Raw genomic sequence first — 25,513 nt, 5'->3', positions numbered from 1 at the left:
CTAGCACTATCAATTTATGACCTGGGGACAGAAATGGACTCTCTTTTTAAGATATGACAGGAGACCCCAATTGGCCAGGGAATATTCACCACTGGGACAAAGCAATTCTTGCTATAATAGTATCCCATCAAACTAAATGCCTGGGGAGATTGGCAGAATAAATAATTGCACACAGAAAAGAAAAGACAGAAAATAGGACAACCTGTGTTTGTAGGCAGCTTCTGCAAAAAGATCTCAAGGAAATCTAAAGAAAAGGATGGAAAGGGCCACCTCCATTGCATGTCAATATGCCTAGTGTAAGAAAAAAGGCCAAAAAGGAGCCTCTGGATACAAATAACAGTGGGGAACTCACTTAAAGTTGATGGCATTGTGATAATGATAACGGAGACAGGTCAGGCTCAAAAATTTCCTGTGCCCCAACACCTTGAATGCAACCTGGGAGAAAAAAGCATAGGGGTTTTTTTGTTTGTTTTTTGTATATGCTGGATTGCCCAACCCTTTCCTGGGATAAAATAACTTGTGTAAATTAAATGCACAGATAACATTCATAAGGTCTGTTTCAGAATATGAATTTAAGAAAGGATCCAAAACTTGAAAAGATAAAAGAAAGTTATAGGTATAAAAAATATATTTTAGTATGGAAAATCAGAAGGCAAAAGAAATGTTTCTGGATGAGAAAGTATTTTATGTGGGTAAAGTAATATTCTGGGGCTAAATTCCAAGATGAAAGAAGACAAAACTAAGGATGTAAAGTTGTGAATGTCTAAGAATGTCACAGAAGGTTTGTCGAAGGTAAATCTCAAAAAATTTGTGTTTATGATTAAATTGGCTATAATAAGCACAAAGTTACTTGAACTTCAATGTACTGATATGAAGCAAAGCTTGAAACATTGATATGCTCTTATCTACTGAGATAATTTTCTTGCATTTGTTAGTAATTAGAGTTTGTACCTGTTTTAAAGTCTTAAATGATTACTTTGTAACTGGTTAAACAAACAACTGTTATTTAGGTTATAACAATATAGTTGACACCCTAAATATAGGTGACTAGGTATACGTATGTATCTGAGAACTCTCTTTCTAAGCCTTGTCTAAGAGTTATGTAAATGTCTATAAAATGAAAGTTTATGTAATGTTACTGGCAAGATAACCAGTAAGTGCTCTTTTTTACATTGTATCTGACATAGAAGGGCCACACTGTCATTTGAAGACCTGTCTTATACCTGTTTGCTTTGATTAAGTCAATTTCTGATGGTGAACACTGTTTCCTAAAGTCAATTTCTGATGATGAACTCTGTTACCTAAATGTATAAGAGATTTAAGGCTATTCTTAGATTTTTATCAACCCATGCAGACCTGTGACTATTATTATTGTACACTCTAGATTCTAAATTGTACTTTAAAAATTCAACTTAAGATAAATGTAAAACTTAGGAGAGCCAGACTGTTCTCCAAACTAAAATTATGTATAGCAAAGATCTCCAATAAAAATAACAAATTTGGTTGGTATTTGTTCATGTCATTTGATGTTTTATGCCTGGATAAAGTAATCTGTTGTCAATAAGTTATATATTCAATTTTGTGTTACTCTTCACACTGGAATTGAAATTTAAATGTATTTTTGGAAGGTATTAAGGAAAGCCTGATCTGTTTAAAGGTGACACTGTAAAACATGGAACCATTCTGCCACTTCTTCCACAAAAAGAAAGTTAAAAGCTCTCTGAACTTAGCCTGTCTGTAATTCAAGTTTCAGGTGTAATGCTGTATTGTATTAATTGTGAAAAGCCCCTCTCCCTTACCTGAAATAAGGCTCTGCCTCCCACCTTACTCCATGTTAGAATGGCTCCAAAATAAGCTAGACTTCAGCTCATTTAAAGTTGTGTTCAAAAGACTGATTTTTTGTTGTAAAGATTATTGTGATTTCAAACAGGGGATATAATGTATAACTAAGTAAAGGTTCAAGATTTTTCTCTTTGTTCATAGCTATTACACAAACTGAATATGTTTTTGCTCTTCATTTTGCATTTTCCTTGTAAACTTTATAACTGTTGCCTGTTAGTGTTTTGCAAAGGTACTGCTTCTTTAAAAAAAAAAAAAAGAAAGAAAGAAAGAAAGAAACTGGTTAATTTGAGATAATAAGCTATCACCTACAGGACAGACACTAAATGATACTATACAATGCTGACTTGGAGCACTAACACTGACCCCAATTAAATGAAAGGGATAATGTAAAATTATAGATTTTGAAGTCATTCCCTCTTTAAGCCTGTTGAAACTGGCTTGCTGGGTGTTTAAAAACAAAAACTTGGAGACCAAAGTCAAGGAAATGAAAGAACCAAGGAAAAAGCAGCTGACGTTTTGGCCCTTGCCCTCTACAGTCAGCCAGGACCCAAAGAATGACGGCAGCCCTCTCTCGGCCCTGCAACTCTAGTTGAGTCATCCGATCTACTTATCAGGGAGATGGAGAGGACCCTAGAGAACAGGAAGCCAACCAGAGCACATTCTGCAAAGAGGAGGATCATTGAAGAGGGAAATGTCCCTGATACTTCCAAGAGAAGCTACATATGGTCAGTCAAACCTGACCTATTCTGACAAGTGGCACCACTGATAGAAAAATGCTAAAAGAACCAGGAAACTTTGTACATGTGCCCACGAGTGATCTCTGAGGAATCTCAGCTGACTCTTAAGAATAGATAGGAACAAGGTCAGTTTTGACCAACTTGGTCTTTAACACCTGGCAGGACAGCATAGCCTAAGAGCGTAGTCCTACATGGACATTTAAAAGGAAAAACAATGTTTTTTTTTTTTTTAATTTTTAGTTGAAATTGGACACAATACTTTTATTTTATTTATTTATATGTGGTGCTGAGGATCGAATCCAGGGCCTTGCACTTGCTAGGCAAGTGCTCTACCACTGAGCCACGACCTCAGCCCAAAACAATGGTTTTTTAAATGTAACTTTTCTCAAAATCATGTCCTTGTTATTGAATTGGCATCAGGGTTAAGGACTGACCTTTTGGCAACATCTTGATGAAAACTAAGTTGCGTATATACAGTTAAATTCCACAATGTTGAAAAAAAATTCTTAGAGCACTAAACCTTACACTCTCCCAAGCTCACACAGGACCAGGAAACATCTACATTTCAACCAATTGGAATGGAAAGTCCTCACTGAATGCTCACTTAGTAGAGATGCAAGAAGGGTCCTCAGTAGTAGGGCCAAACTAGTCCAAAGTAAAGATTACTCTAAATCTATCCTAATGAAGCTTTAAAAGGATCAAAATGATACACAAATAAATTAACTGCCTGTCAGAATAAAGTCCAACACCCTGAAGGAAAATAACAAAACTCAGAATGTAAGAGGGGTTCACTGGATGCTTTGACTATATGCCTTGTGGCTTTGAAACTTACATTTTTTTTTCTTTTTCCCAATCTTCTTCTCCCTGATCTCTCCTCCCTAATCTCATTTTCTTTGAATCACCTCTATAAAAGCTCCCTGTTCCTGCGATGGGACAGGAGTCCCCTGTGATTGTCCTCTGCTAGAAAGCAATAAACCTTCTTTTCCCTTTTTCTCAAAATTGTGTCTTCATTATTGGATTGGCATCAGGGACAAGGACCGAACTTTCAGTAAAAAGCACACAAAAATAAAAACCTCACAATTTAAATCACTGAATCAAAATGATTAGGTATTAGAAGAAAGAAGAAAATGTGACTGATAACCAGGGGTGGGGGGAGTGACAAGTTAGTAGGGCTGGTGGATGTGGCTTAGTGGTAGAGTGCTTATCTAGCATGTACAAGGCCCTAGGCTTAATCCCCAGCACTGGGGTGGGGTGGTGGGGGGAGGAGAGCAATAAAAACAGACCCAGAAATGACAGAAGACAGTGACATTAGGAGAAAAGGATGTATGAGAGAGCTATATAAATAGCCATGATATGTTCAAAAATTTAATGGAAAACATGATCATAAATAGAAAAAAGGAAGTCATAAAACAACTTGATACTTTCAATGAAAAACAGAGTATCTACAATGAAATTTCTACTAAAAATCTAACATAACTAGTAAGTTAATTAGACTAGCAAGAACACAGAATTCAAATATATTGAAATGGGAATGCAAAATGGTACAACTACTTCCATAATTTGGCAATTTCTTATAAAGTTAAATACACACTTATATTATGACCCAGTAATTTTTCTTTTAGGCAACGTAAGAGAAACTAAACAAATTTGACAAATTTTCAAGACTTATACACAAATGTTCACACTAAATTTACTGTATATATAATAGGCAAAAGCTGCAATTAAACTAAGTATCCCCCCAACATGGAGGATTAAAAATAACTTGTAGTAGCCAGGCAGAGTAGTGCACATCTGTAATCCCAGCTATTCAGGAGGCAGATGCAGGAGGATAACAAGTAGTTCAAGACCAGCCTCAGCATTTAATGAGGTGCTACACAACTTAGTGAGACCGTCTCAAAAAAATAATTTATGGTGTATCTGACAAACAGAATACAAACAGTCCCACATTTTGATGCTCTGACTTTACAATGGTGCAAAAGTGTTACTGACACATTCATTGAAAAACATACTTCATATTTTTTTAAATATTTAATTTTTAGTTGTAGCTGGACACAAAACCTTTATTTTATTTATTTACTTTTATGTGGTGCTGAGGATCAAACCCAGGGCCTCACACATGCTAGGCGAGCGCTCTACCACTGAGCCACAACCCCAGCCCCATACTTCATATTTTGAACAATCATCTTTTCCTGGCCTAACAATATGTATTAAAATACTCTCTCAAGATGCTGGGCAGTGGCATCAAATTGCATGTCCCAGTCAGCCATGAAATCACAAGTAAACAACTGATAATCTATAGTGTACTGTGTTGCTAAACTATGATGTTCAATAGATTAGGTATATTAAATGCATTTTTTTTTAAATTTTTGATAGCTTTATCAAGATGCAATTTCATCAAAAGTCAAGAAGCACCCATACCACCCAGCACCAAGGAATGAAAACCCAATACATGCAATAACATGGATCTCCAAAACATTATTTTCAGTGAAATAAACCATGTATAAAAGAGTTTACTGTATGATTTCATATATATATAAAATTGTTAAAAGACAAATATATTGTGACAGAAAGTGGTTCAGTGGTTGCCTGAACCCATGTGTAGAGACACTGATTGAAAAGGGGCAAATATCTTGAATGTGGCAGTGGCAGTGGCTCTACAGGTATATACGTTTATCAAAAAGGATATATTTAGGCACAGCATGATAGCATGCCTGAAATCTCAGACACTCAGAATACTAAGACTGGGTGATGGCAAATTCAAGGCCAGTCTGGGCAATCTAGCAAGACCCAGTTTCAAACTAAAAAAATGTCTTCATAATTTTTCTTTTTCTTATAGTGCTAGAGATTGAACTCAGGGCCTTAATAATGCTAGGCAAGTGCTCTATCACTGACTTTTTATATCCCTAGCTCAGTAAAGATCATTTTTTAAAAATTAAATCAACTTTAAATTAAAAAAAGGAGAGGTTTTACAGAGAGATATGTAAGAAATATTAAAAATGCTTGCTTGCTCTGGAGAATGAGAATGGCATTAGTAAATAATCTCTTCTCTACTACTTAAATTCTTATATGAGTACTTTACAATTTAAAAAACTATTTCATTCAAAACAAAAATTAAGCCAGATGGAGTGGCACACTCCTGTAATCCTAGCAATTAGGGACGCTGAGGCAGAATCACAAATTTGAGGCCAGCCTCAGCAATTTATCAAGGTCCTGTCTCAAAAAAGGGGGGTGAGGTTGAGCTCAATAGGTTTAATCCCTAATACCACAATACATACACAAAACACACACACACACACACACACACAAACACACACATACACACACACACAAACACACACACACATACACACACACACACACACACCCCATACCACAGATTTAGAGGCTTGTTTACCTTTTCTAAACCTCCAGGGGTGAGATTATAGAACTCATTATTTTTAAAATTCCCCAATGACTGATGGTCAGTCAGATCTGGAAAATCTATTTTTCATTTGCAATGACAGTGATTAGATGGAGTGGGGAAAGGACTAGGACTCAACTCACAACTGCCAATTAAGGTTTCTCCTTCTCAACCTGCTGCCTCTCCTAAAATCTTATAAAGTCAACTCTGAGTCCAGATCATTTCCTCTTTCCAAAATGAAAAGCTTGAGTCTTACTTAAAAAATCCAGGAGTGGTCCTATGACCATGTTACTCAAACAAAGGAACAATATCTAACTTAAGTCCAGTTCTTTACCAATAGATGGGTTTGAGACCTCACACTGCATGATGCCACTCCACTCCAGAGTCTCCTGTCACTGTCCAGCCCTAGACCTTATGAGATAATTCACCCTGCCCTTTTTACAAATAATCATTTTGTGCATATCAAATTAGTATGGCAGCAATCTCAATTATACAAAGAGTAAATGCTAAAAAACTATTGGTACTGGGCTCTTATGATTTTTGGAAGCGGATTTCTTCCAAATTTAGATTTTCTTGGAATACCTTTGAAATGAATGGGAATTTCCTGAAAATACACAAGCTCATTACAGGAAGAGTCGACATAACAAATGCCTGTGGTCAAAGAGACCAGCTTGGGTCTGACATTTGCATGGTGTCAGACAATCACATTATTGTGCTACCCATGTTTACATTACATTTACTTTATTAGTTTAATGGAGAATGATATACTTAAGAAGGAAACTGCCAAGATCATAGGAGACAAAGCAGCACATTTTGAAAGTATGACTCACATATGTCAAAATTACCTTCATAAAAAGGTTTCTGTGATATACTACCAGAAAACTTTTTTTTTTTGATCTGAGGTAATTATTATAAAGTCCAAGGTTATATGAACAGACCAATGGTATAGGCACATGGGCAAAGGGGAGAACTACAGACAGATATCTCCTAATGTTACTGCTACAATATGAATCTGAATGGCCAGCTGACTAAGTCACAGTTTCACAGATTCAAAACATAAGTGAGCCGGATGTGGTGGTATATGCCTGTAATCCCAGCGACTTAAAGGACTGAGGCAGGAAGATCACAAGTTTGAGATCAGCCTCAGCAACTTAGCAAGGCACTAAGCAACTTGCTAAATCCATGTCTCAGATAAAAAGCTGGGAGGTAGCTCAGTCGTTAAGTGCCCATGGGTATCCCTCCCCTACAAAACACAACACAACACAAGTAAAATTCTTATACTGAATTCTATTGGAGAAAAATATTCAAAACCAAAATCCAAAAGAGAATTTTGGGAGGAAGTCTATTGTATAGCATGCAATGCAAATGGCAACAAAACTTCCATTTTTTTTGGCAGGGAGTTGGTACTGGGGCTTGAACCCCAGGGCCTTTTACCACTGAGAATCCCTAGACCTTTTATTTTTTTTATTTTGAGACAGGGTTTCACTAAGTTGGTGGGGGTCTTCTAAATTGCTGAAGCTGGATTCAAATTTGCAATCCTCCTGCTTCAACTTCCCAAGTCTGGGATTACAAGCATATGCCACCATACCTGATAAAAACGATTTCAAGAGAACCTGTGTTGAAGTTGGAAGGCACCTCAGAGTCATGTTCCAATGCAATCTGCTTTTTTATAGTTAAAGACAAAGAGAACCAGACAGAAAGTGACATGTTCAATTTCATATAGCTACAAAGGATACTGACTGGGACTTGGCATCAGGATTCTGACACCCTGTTGCTGTAGGTCCTATTTGACTGGATTCAGTGGAGCTGGAACAACAATATGAAGTGGTTCAAGAGAAGATCCAAATGCACTATTCCCTTTCAAATACCAGAAAGCTTCAATTTTTACTCCCTCTTTTGTCTGCGCTATTGGGACCTATTATTGGTTCTTTGATATTTTAGATTTTTCTTTTGTTAAATTAAGGATGCAGAGAAGGCAATTTTTTTGGTGGGGTTGGGGAACACTGAGGATTAAACTCAGGGGCATTTCAACCACTGAGCTATATCCCCAGGCCTATTTTGATTTTATTTAGAAATAGTGTCTCATTCAGTTACTTAATGCCTCACTTTTGCTAAGACTGGTTTTGAACTCACAAAATTCCTGCCTCAGCCTCCCGAGCCACTGGGATTACAGGCATGTGCCACTGCACCTGGCAAGAAGGCAATTTTTAAACTTACACCTTTATGCTAAATTTCAATATTAGAGTGTCTGTTCATAAAGCAGAGATGAATAAGACAGTTCATTATATAGGACACAAGGTTCAACAACAGTGCAGATTGTTCCTGTTATGTGAGTATGATTGGTGGAGAGCATTCTGAGCAATAATAATGGAATCTGATTATTTCAGTCTGGTTCCTGAGAACTAATCCACATCACAAAAGTCCACCCTCCTCAGACCAAGAAGTGCAAAAACAGTAGAATAGTCAGGATGTCAGAACCAATGTAAGACATAAACATTCAGGATTTCAACAGCTAAAAATTTCTACTTGGCCCCTGAAGACAGCAGGAGTAGGGCAGAAACAAAAGAGAAACCAGACATGACACCAAAGGTATGACTCCTATATTTGGCCAAAACCCACTGGAGTCATGAGCTCCAAGAAAGCAAATTTGACTTGTTCAAATATTTCAACTTTGGGGCAATTTAGAAAGCAACAGACAGCTGTGCTGGATGAGACCTGTAGGTGGTCCCACCTTATTCCTACCTCCCAGTTACCAGCAAGTTTGGGTGGAATCTCCAGTCCCAGCTTCTCCAGCTCTCGCTCCCTATACTTTTCATACTGCCGGTACCCTACATAACCGCTTCCTGTTGCTAACAGAATAGGCAAGGGGCGCAGCCGGAATAAGGTTCGGGCAGTGGCAGTGTGAACTTTTCTGGTATCTGTAACAAAAAAACAAAAACAAAAACAAAGAAACAGAAAAAAATTTTGAGACTGGGAAACAGGAATAGGAAAAAGTCATGCAAACCCAGCACACACCAGAGAGCCAGGAAAAGTCAATGCATTTCAGAAGGCCTCACACAGTAAAGATAACTGAACTCATAAGATATCTGACAGGTAGGTGCAACCCTGCATCAATACTGAGAGTCTTCTGTCTCTAAAGTATATCAATTAGTAAAAGAAAAAGACAGGCATTGTTTCTGTGGAACAACAATGCACCTTCACTCCCACTACAGTCACAGAATTTAAGACAAAAAACACAGAATCTCAAAGAGATCCAGAAACTAATCAAGGTTGCTGAGCTGGCTACCAGTAGGTCCAAGACTCTTACCCAGGGCTCTATGATCTTCCTTTTACAAGATAGGCCCAATTCCAATCAGGCACTGGTATTGTGAAATATAAAATCTCATAAGTTCTTACAATTCAATTAAAAAAAAAAAAAAAAGAATAACCTGGGAATGGGGAAGTAACCCAGTGTAAAGTACTTTCCTAGCATGTTCCAGGTCCTGGATTTGATCCCCAGCACCACATACATAAAAAAATACAACCCAGTTTAAAAATGCATACAGGATTTAAACAGACATTTCACCAAAGATTCATGAATGGTCAATAAGCACAAGAAAATATGTCCAACATCTGTTTAGGGTTGAATTGTGACTCACCAAAATTTATATGCTAAAGTCCTTATCCCCTAGTACCTCAGAATGTAATGTTGGAGAAAGGGTCTTTATAGAGGTTATGAAGTTACAAGTAAGTTTGTCAGGGTAGGTCTGAATCCAACATGAATGGTATCCTCACACGGTGGGGAAATTTGAAAAAAGACATGTACACAGGGAGAATAAAGATGAAGGAAGAGATCAGAGTGATCTACAAGCAAGGAACGTTGAAAACAGTCAGCAAATCATAAGTTAGGTGAGATGCATGGAACGGATTCTCCCTCACAGCCCACAAGGAAGCAACCCTGTTGACGTTTAATCTTAGACTTTTAACTTCTACAAATGCAAGACAATATATTTCTGCTGTTTGCAGCACTCTGCTACAGCAGCCCTAGCAAACCAAGATAACATCACTAGCAGTCAGGGAAATACAAATAAAAACACAAGATACACTTCACACCAAGATAGCTATGATAAAAAAGATAAATATTGGAAAAGATGTGGAGAAACTAGAACCCTCAAACACTGCTGGAGTGAATGTAAAAAGGGACAGCCACTTTGAAAACCAGTTTGCAGTTTCTCAAAATGTTAAACATAAAGTTTCCAGTCCAATCCCCAGCATAGCAAAAAGAAAAACAAACAAAAAAAGTTACCATATGGCCCAATAAGTCCACTCTTAGATGTATGCCCAACAAAACTGAAAACAAAATACAATCGTAAAAAAACTTGTACCTGGGCTGAGGTTGTGGCTCAGTGGTAGCACGCTTGCCTAGCATGCATGAGGCACTGTGTTCAATTCTCAGCACCACATACAAATAAATAAAATAAAGGTCCATCAACAACTAATTTTTAAAAAAACTGTACATAAATGTTCATTTAGCACCACTATTCATAATAGCAAAATGAAAAAACAAAAACAAAACAAATGCCCATCAATTGATTGGAACAGAAATAAAATGTGGAATGGCCATGATATTGTAAATGATATTCCATTTACAAATAAAAAGAAATGAAGTAATGATACAGCTACAGTATGAACCTTAAAAACATGTGAAAGAAACCAGCCATACAAGGCTGCATACTAAGTTGAGCACAATCCCAACAACTTGGGAGGCTGAGGCAGGAGGATCCAAGTTTTAGTCTGGCACATGCCTCTAATCCCAGCAATTTAGGAGGCTGAGGTAAGGGGATTGCAAGTTCAAGGCCAGCCTGGGTAACTGAGACCCTGTCTCAAAATAAAAAAACTAAGGATTGGGGACGTAGCTCAATAATTGAGCACCCCTGGGTGTAACAGGGCATAATAATAATAATAGGGCACCCAAGAGCATCCCCTGTGCCATAAAACAAAGTGGCTGTAATCTGTATGATTCTGTTAATGTGAAATGTCCAGAATAGGCAAATTTGTAGACATAAAGTAGGCTAGTGCTTACCAAAGACTGGGAGTAGGGAGGAATGGGGCACGGCAGCTTAACAGATAAAGGTCTTTTATGGGTGCGGGGAGATGGGCAAGTGGTGATGTTCATATAAGTCTGAAAATACCACTGAATTATACATTTAAAAGGGCATATATTATATAAATTATGTCTCAATAGCTGTTTTATTTCAATATATAATGGAATATGATTTTGTCTTTATTTTTTTAAAATAATTGAATTTTCTTTTTTTTTTTTTTGAGAGAGAGAGAGAGAGAGAGAGAGAGAGAATTTTAATATTTATTTTTTAGTTTTCGGCGGACACAACATCGTTGTTTGTATGTGGTGCTGAGGATCGAACCCAGGCCGCACACATGCCAGGTAAGCGCGCTACCGCTTGAGCCACATCCCCAGCCCTGATTTTGTCTTAAAAAAAAAAAAGGAAGCTAGGCACAGTAGTGCATGCCTATAATCCCAGTGGCTTGGGAGACTGAGGCAGGAGGATTCTAAGTTCAAAGCTGGCCTCAGCAACGTAGAGAGGCCCTAAGCAATTTAGCATGACCCTGTCTCAAAATAAAAAATAAAAAGGACTTGAGGATGTGGCTAAGCGGTTAAGTGCCTCTAGTTTTAATCACTGGTACAAAAAAAGAAAAAGGAGGAGGAAAATCTGCTATTGTGGTAAGATGGATAAACCTATAAGCAAAGCAACTAAATATTGTACCTCTGAAGAAAAGACTTGTTAAAAAGTAAGAAAATAGGGGGCTGGGGATATAGCTCAGTTGGTAAAGTGTTTGCCCAGCACTCACAAGACCCTGGGTTCAATCCCCAGCTCTACCAAAAAAAAAAAAGAACTGGGGGTTGTAGCGCTTGCCTGCATGTGTGAAGCACTGGGTTTAATCCTCAGCACCACATAAAAATAAATAAATTAAATAAAGGTATTGTGTCCATCTTCGACTAAAAAAAAAAAAAATTTAAAAAGCAAGAAAATACCTGTTTTTCTTTTTCTGAATTGCTTGGGACAAGAAAACTATTGTACCCTCCACACTGAGCCGGCAGCTTTGACTGACTTGTCATACTCTACTAAATGCTTTCTGCTGGGTGCCAATGCTTGCTTATAAGTGTGAACCAGGAACAATAAAACTCTCTTTGAAGAACAATTGGCCTAAATACCAAAACGTAAAATACACAAACCTCTTGACTGAGCAATCTGACCTCTAGAAATTTATCCTGAAGATACACAAAGATATATTACTATAGGATTATCTGTGGTAGAAAAAGACTAGAAACAAATGTCCAATTACAAATGGTACAGTCATAGAGTATTATGCTGCTAACAATAATAATGAAGTAAAAGAGGCAACGCTTTGGTGATGACTAAGTGCCAGGAATGCTACATACTTCACAGACTATTTAATGCTAACAATAACCCTATATTTATTCCAATTTGAGCACACTGAGACACAGAGAAGACTGGCACAATCTCCAAATGTTCCTTACCTGTGTTAAAAGCTCGAAGGGGCAACTTGCATAAGGACTGTAGGTAATGGCTCAGGGAAGCGTTTCCACAGTGACAGAAGCTATAATCAAACGAAAATGAACATTAAATATTTTTCTTAAAATTAGCTGAGCACTGTGGCACACAACTGTAACCCCAGCTACTAAGGAGACTGAAGCAGGAGAATCACAAGTTCAAGGTTAGCCTCCACAACTTAGCAAGTCTCAGTTTCAAAATAAAAAATAAAAAGGACTGCAGGGATGAGCATATTGGCACACGGCTATAATCCTAGGGATTTAAGAGACCGAGGCAGGAGGATTGCGAATTCAAAGCCAACCTCAGCAACTTAGGAAGGCCATAAGAAACTCAGTGAGACCCTTCTCTAAATAAAATACAAAAAAGGGGGCTGGGAATGTGGCTCAGTGGTTAAACACCCCTGGATTCAATTGCCAGTACCAAAGGAAAGGACTGGGGATGTATCCCATAGTAGAGTGTCCCTGGATTCAATCCCTAGTACCCAAAAATTAATCAATCAATTAATCAATTAAAAATAAAATTAGTAGGGCTAGGGTTGTGGCTCAGCGGTAGAGCGCTCGATCCTCATCACCATATAAAAATAAAAAAGTGAAATAAAGGTGTTGTGTCCAACTACATCTTAAAAATATTAAAAAATAAATAAATAAATAAAATTAAATTAGTGATAACATCAACTGGCAACATGTGAATACAGTTTACAGACCAAATAACAGTACTGTACCAGTTAATTTCTTGGTTTTTGACAAATGCACTATAATTACATAAAAGAAAAACTTTGTAGGAAAAAAGCTAACATAATTTATAGGTAAAGAGCTGTCAAGTCTGCCAGGCACAGTGACACACACCTGTAATCCTAGCAGCTCAGGAGGCTGAGGCAGGAGGATCATGGGTTTAAAGCCAGTCTCAGCAAGAGTAAAGTGCTAAGCAATTTGGTTAGACCCTGTCTCTATAAATAAAATACAAAATAAGGCTGGAGATGTAGCTCAGTGGTTGAGTGCTCCTGAGTTCAATCCCCGGTACTGCCCCCGCAAATACACAAAATAAAATATAAAAAGGGTTGAGGATGTTGCTTAGTGGTTAAAGCACCCCTGGGTTCAATCCCTGGTACCAGAAAAAAAAAAAAGAGCTGTCAAGTCTGCAAGGTGCTTTCAAGTGTTTAAGAAAATATATAAATATATACAAAAATACACATACAAGAAACAAGAAAAATAAAACAAAAATGGTCAACATTTGCAGAATTTGAATAAAGGACATTTGGGATTTTTTTTTAACATTTATTTTTATTTTTTTAGTTGTAGGTGGACACAATACTTTTATTTTATTTTTATGTGGTGCTAAGGATTAAACCCAGTGTCTCACACATGCTCGGTAAGTGCTCTACCACTGAGCCACAACCCCAGTCAAGTCTGCCAGGCACAGTAACAACATTTGGGATTTCTATGTATTATTTTTTTTTGAGAGAATTTTAATATTTATTTTTTAGTTATCGGCGGACACAGCATCATTGTTTGTATGTGGTGCTGAAGATCGAACCTGGGCCGCACGCATGCCAGGCGAGCGCGCTACCGCTTGAGCCACATCCCCAGCCCTTCTGTGTATTATTTTTATAATTTTCTGTAATCTGAAACTGTTTCACAATAAAAAAATCTTTTTCCCCATTAATTAAGCATAAGATCATGATAAGGAAGAATACCATCATTCTTACACAAAGCCATGTGTTTCTGTATGACATAAGAGGAGCTGTACATAATCTATAAACAACTGAACCCTTAATCTCTAAGATTCTAATATTTCTGGTGGCTGAATTTTTTTTTAATTGTAGATAGACACAACATCTTTATTCTATTTACTTATTTTCATGTGGTGCTAAGGATCAAACCCAGTGCCTAGCGCATCCTAAAAAAGCACTCTACCACTAAACCACAACCCTAGCCCATGAAATTTTAATGATTTTAAATGTTTATGCTGGAGAAAAAAGAGTGGCAAAAAGAAAACCACATTGAACTAATCTAATCTATGTCAAGTCTGGCTGGTTCAACTGGTTTAAAATTTTTTGAATTATCTTTTGTGGCTGCTTTGCCAAAAGAGTTTTATTGACAGAGTGGCTAGGTTTCAAAAATACTGAGAAAAAACTTATCAATTATTTTCACAGCTTTAAGATTTAAGAAAATTTATTTTTATTCAGTTGTTTATTCTTCTTTGTTTCATAAATATCCCCTCTCTTTCTTTCTCCTCCTTCTTCTTCTTCATTTGCAATACGAGAAAGTGAACCCAGGTTCTCACCCATGCTAGACAAGCTGGATTATATCCCCGATCTTTTCATTTGTCTGTCTGTCCATCTGTCTATCTATCTATTTTTTGCCATACTAGAAACCCAGGGGTGCTCTACCACTGAACTACATCCCAAGCCCTTTCTTTTAATTTTTGAAACAGGGTCTCACAAAGTTGTGAAGGCTGGCCTTGAATTTGTGATCCTCTTGCCTCAGACTGATGAGTAGTCTGAAATCAGAGGTGTGTGTCACCATACCAAGCTCAAACATCGCAATCTCAATTCAGGTAATACTTTGGTTTTCTAAATACTGACCTGAAATGTAAAAGTAAGTAAACTATATTCTTGTTAGTAAATGTTTCTTTTTCTTTTTTCCTTGGAGCCCTTATGGTAGAAGTAATAATTTACTCTATTATAAATATCTAAATTGATATTTGTGAAAAATAGAACTACATTTATAATATACAATTATACTATAATATTTATGTTCATGGATATTCAGTTATGTCATATAGGTATCCTATAAACTGTATCAAATTTAGGTACTTTTATTTTTTCCACATGAAATTTTCTTCACTTGAAAACACCCTTGGGGGCTGGGGTTGTGGCTCAGCAGTAGAGCGCTCGTCTCGCATGCATGGGACCCTGGATTCGATCCTCAGCACCACGTAAAAAATAAATAAGTGAAATAAAGGTATTGTGAATAAATATTAAAAAAAAAAAAGACGCTTGGGCTGGGGTCATAGCTCAGTAATAGAGTATTTGCTTAGCATGAGTGAGGCACTGAGTTCAATTCTTGGCACCGCATATAAATAAATAAACAAACAGAATAAAGGCCCATTGAAGATTTTAAAAATATTTTTAAAAAAACACCCTCACTCTCACATCATGATACTGTGACTAATGTAATGAATATTATATTCATTCTCTAGGCAAACGAGGTTTGTATGGGGAAAAAGATTTTTGCCATGATAATCACCACCCCCAAGACCAGACACAACAGCTATTAATACCAAAAAGGATGCATTTGAGAATATGAAAGTTATCCCAGCACTGACCAGTGCTCATCTCTTAGAATGGATACTTTCACTACAAAAGAATGACTTTAAAAATCCTGTTTTCCAAACAGAATTAGACTGGAAGTATAAAAACAGACTAAAGGGTTGTCGAGCACTGGCATGGCCCATGCCTATGATCTCAGTGACTTGGGAGGCTGAGACAGGATGATCACCAGTTTGAGGTCAGCCTCAGCAATTTAGCAAGGCCCTAAACAACTTAGTGACACCCTGCCTCAAAATAAAAAAATAAAATAAAAAGGGCTGGAGATATAGCTGGAGCTATGAAAAAGCATTCCTGGGTTTTTTTTTTTTGGTAAAAAAAAAAAAATGACTACAGGAAAATTGCTGTGTTCTATAAATTACAGAGAATCACTTATCCACTATGACTGGCTGCTCAGCCCTCAGGTGATTTGTATATGCATCTTCCCCCTCAGGAACCTGCCTGAGAATGAAATGTTCAGCTTTCTTATACATTGCTCAGTCCTAGCTACTGGAACAAATGTCTGGCAAATGTCCCATTATATCAACTTGTTACTTATTACTGGATTGTCCCTGTTTTCATTTTATATAAAAATGCTTTATTTCTCCAATTTACATAAACACTGTCCACCATGCTTCTTTCTCTAGTTTCCATCTCACTTTTCTTCTCTCCATTACAAGCTCTTGAAAGAGCTATCTGTATTCACTGTATCACTTCCTTGCCTCCCATCTTCTCTTAATCCTACTCAATCAGGCTTTTGTTCCTATCGTCTCACCTCTTGTCAAGATCACCAACAGAGCCAGGCACAATGGCGCAATGCCTGTAATCCCAGAGGATCCAGAGGCTGAGGCACAAGGATCCTGAGAGCCAGCCTCAGCAATTCAGCCCGGCCCTAAGCAACTTAGCAAGATACAGACTCAAAATAAAAAGTTTTTTAAAAAGGGCTCGGGATGTGGGGATGCAGCTCAGTGGTAAAGAGTCTCTGGATTTAATTTCAGGTACCAATCAATCAATCACTAATAATCGCCTAAGACCTCCATTTTGCCAATACCAATGCATACATCTTTTTTGTTTTTAATATTTATTTTTCAGTTTCCGGTGGACACAACATCCTCATTTTATTTCTATGTGGTGCTGAGGATCGAACCTAGCGCCCGGCGCATGCCAGGCGAGCATGCTACCGCTTGAGCCACATCCCCAGCCCCAATGCATACATCATGGGTCTCAACTTACTTGATTGCTCAGAAGCATAACACAGTTGATCTTACTCTCCTTTAAATTCAACCCTCATTTGACTCCAGGGATCATGAGTTTTCCTCCTACCTTTCTGGTCCCTCTGGTTTCCTACATGGATGACTTCCCCCACTATTCCTCTGAGGACTTCCAGTCTGTTATTTCCAATAGGCTACCCACATTCCCACTTGGAGTCATTTCAAACTGATTTCATCCAAAACAGAATGCCTGACCTTCTCTAACATCTTCAACCTACTCCTCACCCAAAGTTCTCTGTGGCAGATGTTTATCAAATCTGTTTCCTCTTCATTTCCCAGCCTCCTTTCCAGCAAACTGTGAGAACCATTAGGATTTTCAGGCTCAAGCAATCCTCCTGCCACTATCTCCAGAGTAGATGGGACTACAGACAACTACACCTCTAGGCTTTCTGCTTTTATCCTGATTGTTGCAGACAAACATACAGATGTTGGGAAGCCACATGTTAAAAGATGGCAGGAGAAGCCAGGCACAGCTGCGTGCACCTGTAATCCCAGCAGCTAAGGAGGCTGAGACAGGAGGATCAAAAGTACAAAGCCAGCCTCAGCAACTTAGTGAGGTGCTAAGCAACTCAGTGACACTCTGTCTTTAAATATTATACAAAATAGGGCTGGAATGTGGCTCAGTGGTCAAGTCCCCTGGATTCAATCCCTAGTACCAAAAAAAGAAAGATGGCAGGAGAGCAAGGCATGGTGGTGCACACCTGTAATCCCAACAACTTGGTGGCTGAGGCAGGAGGTCTGCAAGTTCAAAGCCAGCCTCAGCAACTTAGTGAGGCCCTAAGCAACTTAGAATCTGTCTCAAAATAAAAAAAAATAAGGGGCTGGAGATGTGGCTCAGTGGTTACATGCTCCTGGATTCAACTTCAGGAAGGAAGAAGAATGGAGAGAGGAGAGAGGGAGGGAGGGAGGGAGGGAAGAAAGGAAGAAAATATGGCAGGGGATTTTGTCCCAGGAGTGCTGCTTATAGAACAAGTGCCTCACCAATCAGGACCACCCAAGATTTTATAAGAGCAAAAAATAAACGTCTACTATGTTAAGCTACTGAGGATAATATTGGGTTTCTTTGTTATACTACTAACATTACTATAATTAATCTATCATTCTGAAAATGGTATAATCACTCACCCAGAAGCTCAGGTCAAAACCCTAAGATTTTATTTTTTAATTTGTTTTTCAGTTGTTGATAGACCTTTATTTATTTTTTATTTATTTATATGCAGTGCTGAGAATTGAACTCAGTGCCTCACACATGCCAGGCAAGTGTGCTACCGCTGAGCCCCAGCCCCAGCAATAACCCAAGTTTTTTTTTTTTTTTTTTTTTGGTGCCAGGGATTGAACTCAGGGGCACTCAACCACTGAGCCACATCCCCAGCCCTATTAGAGACAGGGTTTCACTTTTGCTGAGGCTGGCTTTGAACTTTTAATCCTCCTGCCTCAGCCTCCAGAACCGCTGGGATGACAGGCGTGCACCACTGCACCCAGCAAAACCCTAAGATTTTTATTTTATCTTATTTTATTATTAGGTTCTAGGGATCAAACCCAGAGCCTATTGTATACTAGGCAAGTCTCTACCATTTGAGCTATACCCCCAGTCTCTAAGACACATTTTTAAGTTCGTTCTTTCTCACCATCCATATTGAATCCACTAGCAAAGCATGAAAACTACTCTGAAAGTATCTCTTAATCTACCCATTTCTCATTTCTCATCCCTACCACCACTCTCACTCTAGCCCAAGCCACCTCATCTCTCACTTAGATGACCGTAATACCACATCTCCCTGCTTCTACTCTTGGCCCTCCATATCCTATTTGCCACAAAATAGCCAGAGAGAGCTTTTCCAAAGAGAAAATAAGACCACATCCTCCCTTTTTTTTTTTTTTTTTTGGTACTGGGTATTGAACTCAGGGACACTCAACCACTGAGCCACATCCCCAGCCCTCTTTTGTATTTTATTTAGAGACAGGGTCTCACTGGGTTGCTTAGCTCCTCACAGTTACTGAGGCTGGCTTTGAACTCATGATCCTCCTGTCTCAGCCTCCCCAGACACTGGGATTATAGCATGAGCCACTATGCCTAACTACATTTTCCATCTTGCTAGCCTCTCAGATCTTCTGGGTCTTCTCCTCTCCTTCTTCTCATTCATTCCTCCTTTCCCCCCCCCCCCCAGTACTGGGAATTGAACCCAGGAGTGCTCTACCACTGAGCTACATCCCCAGCCTTTTTCTTTCTTTTTTTTAAATTTTAGCTGGTGGTCTCACTAAGTTGCTGAGACTGGCCTCAAACTTGTGATACTCCTTGCCACAGCCTCCAGAGTCCCTAGGATTACGGTCATACACTCTTGTTACTCTTCATACACACATGTGCTCCTCTGTGTACCTTTGAACTTGCTGTTTATTCAACTGGGTACACACCTCTCCTATGTGGCTTACTCCTTATCAATCTGTTCTCTGCTTAAACGCTTCCTCCTTTTTTTCCTGACCACAGTACACTCAAGACTTGCCCCTTTGGAGCACTCTCTAACCCCTTAATTACCTTGCTTTATTTTTTTATAGTCCTTTTCACTATTTAAAAAGAATGGATTCTGTATGTACTCACTTATTTGTTTAGTGTCTGTATCCCTTGACAAAGGCAGGTGTTTGTTTTCTCACCTGACTTCACAGCAATGAGATTAAGCCCAAGAGAAGTGAATGTATAGGTTCAATTTAATGTGTCTTCTACATGGTAAACTCATGAGGGCATCTTGCAAGCAGGAGATTAAACTCCATCACGAGGCACTCAATTCTGACTGTGGCTCAAATCCTAGCACTGCCACTAATTTTCTGTGTAGCCTTAAGCCTCAATTTCCCTACCTATAAAAATAGGATCCCTCTCATCAGAAGTAAGATAAACATGTAAAACCCTGAGCCCAGAGACTGCCATCTACTTACATGATGGCAGGTGGGGCAGATTACATATTATCTACTTACATATTATTATGAAAAGTTAGAGTTGAGGGCTGGGGTTGAGCAGCTTGCTTAGCATGTGTGAGGCACTGGGTTTGATCCTCAGCACCACACACACGCACACACACACACACACACAAAATTAATAAAATTATTAACAAAAAAGTTAAGAGTTGATAGTGAGCTGGCACACACTGGAATGCCCATTTCAAGTATTTATGACCAGGGTCCACCCTGACTGGTCTCTCCACCATGTCATTATTGTAAAATATTTTTAACAATCCCTCCCTGGTGGTAACACTTTAACCACAGTTCTTACATCTATCTCTGCTGCTTTCAAAAGCTGTGAAAGTTTTTATAAAACTGAACTAGCAGGGCTTTATCCCACATTCTATCTTCAATTAGAATATCTGGTAAATATCTACTAAATTGTGAAGTTCTTTGAACCTAAGCCCCCCAACACTTTTTTCTTTGGGGGGGGGGTACTGGGGATTGAATCAGGGGCACTTGACCATTGAGCCACATCCCCAGACCAATTTTATATTTTATTTACAGACAGGGTCTCACTGAGTTGCTTAGTGCCTCGCTAAATTGCTGAGGCTGGCTTTGAACTTGCGATCCTCCTGCCTCAACCTCCCAAGCCGCTGGGATTATAGGTATGCACCACCGTGCCTGGCCTAAGGCCTATTTAAAAAAAAATTTTTTTTTTTTTAGTTGTAGATGGACACAATGCCTTTATTTATTTATTTTTTTGTGGTCCTGAGGATCGAATTCAGTGCCTCACATGTGCTAGGCAATCGCTCTACCACTGAGCCACAATCCCAGCCCTTAAAGCTTATTTTAAACATATCTTTTAATTCTTCATTTCCTTACTTTCCCCTCCCTGTCCCATGGTTGCTGGCACTGTGGTTTGCAGTGAAGGTATGCCATAAATATTTGTGAATGTAAGTCTTACATAAGCAACCATTCCTTAGGTACTATTTTCCAGACTTGCCTGAACCTAAGAATTACCTGAGATACTTGTAAAAACTATAGTTGACAGCACTCCAACCTACTGAATATGAAACTGGTAGTAAGACAGCAACATATTTGGGAAACTCTATTTCTAATAAACATCCAACCCATTCTTTTATCAAATGAGATTAAGAAACATTGCCCTAAATTATCACCCAAAATGTTGCTTTCTCTGTTCTATCATATCACATCCATTTACTGAAAAACTTTCCTCCACTATGAGGCTTTCATCTGTGTTTCTCACAAGCAGATACTTACCACTTTACTGAAAACTAATGGATATAGCTGGGCCTGGTGGCACATGCCTGTAATCCTAGCAACTTAGGAAGCTGAGGTGGGAGGATCATGAGTTCTAAGGCCAGCCTTAGTAACTTATGGAGATCTCCTCACAAAATAAAAAGGGCTTGGGACATGGCTCAGTGGTAAACTGCTCCTGGGTTTAAGCCCCAATACCAAAAAGAAAAAAATAAAAACTCAAGGAAATGTTATCTTTTAGAGTTTGTATATGTATGTCAATGTAGTTTCTATCTTGAATATATAAAATCTTTGAAATTTAAGAGTTCTTATTGTAGGCAAATCACCATCCTTCCCACTCACTGCACCTAAATCAGTCTTATCTACCTACACTGGTACTAAGGATGGCTAATTTCTTAATGATGTTGAGTGAGGCATCCTACCCACTATCATTTTCTTTTTAAATTTAGGAGTGTCATTTTTTAAAATATTTCTAATTCCTGTAGATGAATTGATGGCTGACTCATTAAAAAAGCATACCTGGTGATATTATTGAAAAACCTACAGAACAAATCTTAACAGTTACCACCACTGTTGCAGAGCCTCCTCCTGAGAAAACTACATCATTTCTGAATAGTTAATGGTGGAAAAGAAAAACTTTTATAGCAAGGCCAGTTATGGTTTCTGTTCCCTCTCAAACCAAATCTAGTATATTCTTCCAAACTACAATAAGTCCCTTCCTGTTGCTGCATAAGCTTTGGTCAACACTAACAAAATTAACTCACTGGAAATTCAAAAATATGGTCTGTCTCTCAAACCTTGAGTAGTTGACTCCTGAGCCACAGTTACCAACATTTTAATTCATTTTCTGAGAGTTCAAATACTTCCAAGCTATTTCTATGCAACAACTGCCCTGCAGCCTAAGGGAAATACTGAGAAACAGGTACCTGGGTTGGAGTCCTGGGTCTGCTACTGACTGGCTGGGTGAACTTGAGCAAATCATTCCTTTTCTCAGGACCTCAATCTCGTCAATTCCAAAACGAACTAGCAGGATTCATAGGACCTTTCAGGTCTCTTCCATCTCTAAAAACGTAATAGCTAGGGGTCGCCAGGATAATCAAGACCACAATCTCATAAAATTATTTTGAGATGTCCAAATTTAACCCTCTCGCTTCAGAGACAAAGAATCCGAAGTGAAAGTCACCTCCCAGTCCAGTGCTCGTCCCACATCCCACCGCCTTGCTAGGAACATGAACATCTAAGAAAAAGCCGTAGGCTCTGTCTCAATTCTGAAGACGGGCAAGCAACGTATTCCATCTATTTTGTTGAATCTTATTCACTTCCACCTAGCTGGGAAGGGCAAAACGAGGGCGTTTAGGCCACATGCCAATTAAATCCTGACCGCCCCATGCAGTGGTAATTTCTTCTGCCCCCAGCTCCATGTGAAGGTGGCTCCGTCTTCACTCGAACCCATGTCAAGAAAAACCCACGGTAAAGAAACGACGCCGCTCTCCCGACCCTCGCTTGGTCCAGGTCTGCCTCCGCTCCAAGGAACTCTCCCTGAGCTACTGTACCTGCTCCGCCAAGACGGGACTCCGCTCAGTAACCGTAGACACCGCCGCCCTACGGCCGCCGCCATCTTTTCTCCTCCTTCTCAGGAGACCACGCCCCTTCACACGCCGGGGCGCACTCTCCTGGCGTCACGAATCTCTAGTTCAGAGGACCAATGAGAAACACGAAGGCCTAGAGCGGAATCTACTAAACCCGGCCTTGTGGCTACACCCCCGCCTCCTCCAACCACCTGAATTCTGGAATCTGCGGAGCCTGGTAGGGCGAGTGTGAGCAATAGAGGTGACCCTGGGCGTATTGATGTCAAACCTCTTTCCTCCCACTGTTGTGCTTTTTCGCTTGTCTCTGGAAAATCAGAGGCACCCAAGGTCCGAGAAAGTTGTATCATCTGATGTAACTCACATATAGGGAAACCGGGCATCCACGATTCAGCTACCATTAAGTGCCAGGTTCTGTTGGGAGCATTTTGGGTGCATTCGGTCATATCTTTCTTACGTCCCACCGTGGTGCTGCCAGGGACGCAAGTGGTATTGGATCACCCAGAAATGCAACAAGTCGTCAAACTAGGTTCTTGATGTGATGATGCTTGTTCCTGCTCTTTTCAGTTTTAAGGGAAAGGCGAATTTTTAATTGTACCTGCCGCTTTTTACTAAGCACCGACTTAGAGATCTGCAGCTATCCCTTAGGCAGTATCACCATTATAAGATGAAGTACCTGAGGCCCTGGGAGGTTAAGCAACATACTGAAGGGCACAGAACCGGCACGTGCTCAGAGGCTATGAAGTAAAAAAGCCAAATGTGAATGTGTCTCTGATTCCAAAACCCGTGATCTAAATATTCTTCCTATATTAAGCCCTTTGCCCTGACTGCAACACTGAATTTCCTTTTGCTAAGTTACTAATCACTTTTACCTTCACCAGTACTTCACTTGTACTAGGGATTGAACCCAGGGGTGCTTTGTCACTGAATTACATCCCTTTATTATTATTATTATTATTATTATTATTATTATTATTTTATTTTGAGACAGGATCTCTTGGTAAATTGCTTAGGGCCTCGCTAAATTGTGAGGCTGGCCTCAAACCTGCAATCCACCTGCCTCAGCCCCCCAAATTGCTGGGATTACAGGTGTGCAACCCCTTCACCAAACATTTGACACTGGAGAAGGGTGATACTACGTGGTGCTTGCAGTTATTTCTCTGTAGTTATTTAAGTTCAACTAGCTCATAACCAGGGAACCTATTAGGCTTTAGGTTTGGGTATTGTAGGTTTTGGTTTGGTTTTGGTTTTCAAAAAGAAGGAAGGAAGGGAGGGAGGGAGGGAGGGAGGAAGGAAGGAAGGAAGGAAGGGGTTTTACTGTCCAATTGAAAGTAGTAACTCAAAAGTTAGGAAAAGTTATTTCAAAATGAAATGCTTGGGGCTGGTGTTATGACTCAGTTGTAGAGTGCTTGCCTAGCATGTGTGAGGCCCTGGGTTCCTTTCTCAGCACCTCATATAAATAAATAAAATATATCAGAGAAAATATTTGACATTTGTTTCTTTGTGATTGGCTAACTTCACTTAGCATTGTATTCTCCAACTCCATCCATTTACCTGCAAATTCCATGATTTTATTCTCTTTTATTGCTGAGTAATATTCCATTGTATGTATGTGTGTGTGTGTGTGTGTGTGTGTATCACATTTTCTTTATCCATTCATCTACTGAAGGACATCTAGGTTGGTTCCACAGTTCAGCTATTGTGAATTGTGCTACAATAAACATTGATGTGGCTGTGTCCCTGTAGTATGCTGTTTTTAAGTCCTTTGGGTATAAACCAAGGAGTGGGATAGCTGGGTCAAAAGGATTCATAGTGGGGTTGGGAGGGGGAGCAAGAGAGGATAAGACAAACTCTAGATAGGGCAAATGGGTAGGAGGAGAAGGGATGGGGCATGGAGGTAAGAAAGACTGTGGAATGAGATGGACATCATTACCCTAAGTTCATGTATGAAGACACGAATAGTGTGAATATACTTTGTTTACCACCAGAGATATGAAAAATTGTGCTCTATATGTGTAATATGAACTGTAATGCATTCTGCTGTCATATATAACAAATTAGAATAAAAATAAAAATATATAAAGGTCCATTGACAACTAAAAAATTTTAAAAATGAAATGATTTTGGGAAAGCTGGATATCCACATGGAAAAGTGTGAAGTGGACTTTTACCTCACAGTATATGCTAAAATTAATTCAAATTCAGTAAAAGATTTGAACTTAAGATGAAAATGTAGAAAACACTTAGAAGAAAACATACTGGAAATATTCATGACTCTGGATTTGGCAATGATTTCTTGGACATGACACCAAAAACACAGGCAATAACAACAAAAAGATAAATTGAACTTTAAAAATTTTATGCAGCCAAATTCAGTGGCTCATGTCTGTAATCCCAGTGTCATGTGAGGCTGAGGCAGGAGAATTGCAAGTTTGAGGCCAGTCTCAGCAATTTAGTGGGGCCCTAAGCAATTCATTGAGACCCTGTCACAAAATAAAAAATAAAAAGGGTTGGGGATATAGCCCCTGAGTTCAGTCTCCAATACCAAAATAAGAAAAACAAACAAACAAACAAACAAACAAA

The 25,513-nt window shown here is 39.0% G+C and overlaps 1 protein-coding gene across 5 annotated transcripts in view; it reads right to left on the bottom strand.

The window, feature by feature from the left end:
* The window catches only part of Pisd (phosphatidylserine decarboxylase), a 121,946-nt gene extending 98,926 nt beyond the window's left edge, over positions 1-23,020 (bottom strand). The window contains exons 1-3 of one of the 5 annotated variants that reach the window (XM_046439435.2): positions 22,898-23,020; positions 12,521-12,600; positions 8,722-8,897 (exon numbers count right to left, since the gene is read on the bottom strand). In XM_046439435.2, the coding sequence (XP_046295391.1) occupies positions 8,722-8,897; positions 12,521-12,600; positions 22,898-22,962 (321 nt within the window). In that variant the 5' untranslated portion in view covers positions 22,963-23,020. Of the gene's footprint in view, positions 1-352; positions 4,004-8,721; positions 8,898-12,520; positions 12,601-22,897 lie in introns of those variants that run through there. The other 4 variants (XM_058577417.1, XM_058577416.1, XM_058577418.1 and 1 more) reach the window with 4 other exon arrangements.
* Positions 23,021-25,513: the final 2,493 nt, after the last annotated feature.

Source organism: Marmota monax, unplaced genomic scaffold (assembly GCF_021218885.2).
Source record: "Marmota monax isolate L192 unplaced genomic scaffold, Marmota_monax_Labrador192_F-V1.1 WCK01_AAM20220418_F8-fsc00253, whole genome shotgun sequence".
Taxonomy (NCBI): domain Eukaryota; kingdom Metazoa; phylum Chordata; class Mammalia; order Rodentia; family Sciuridae; genus Marmota; species Marmota monax.
Note: the sequence above shows the minus strand (reverse complement) of the source record. Positions and strands in the feature narration are given on the sequence as shown.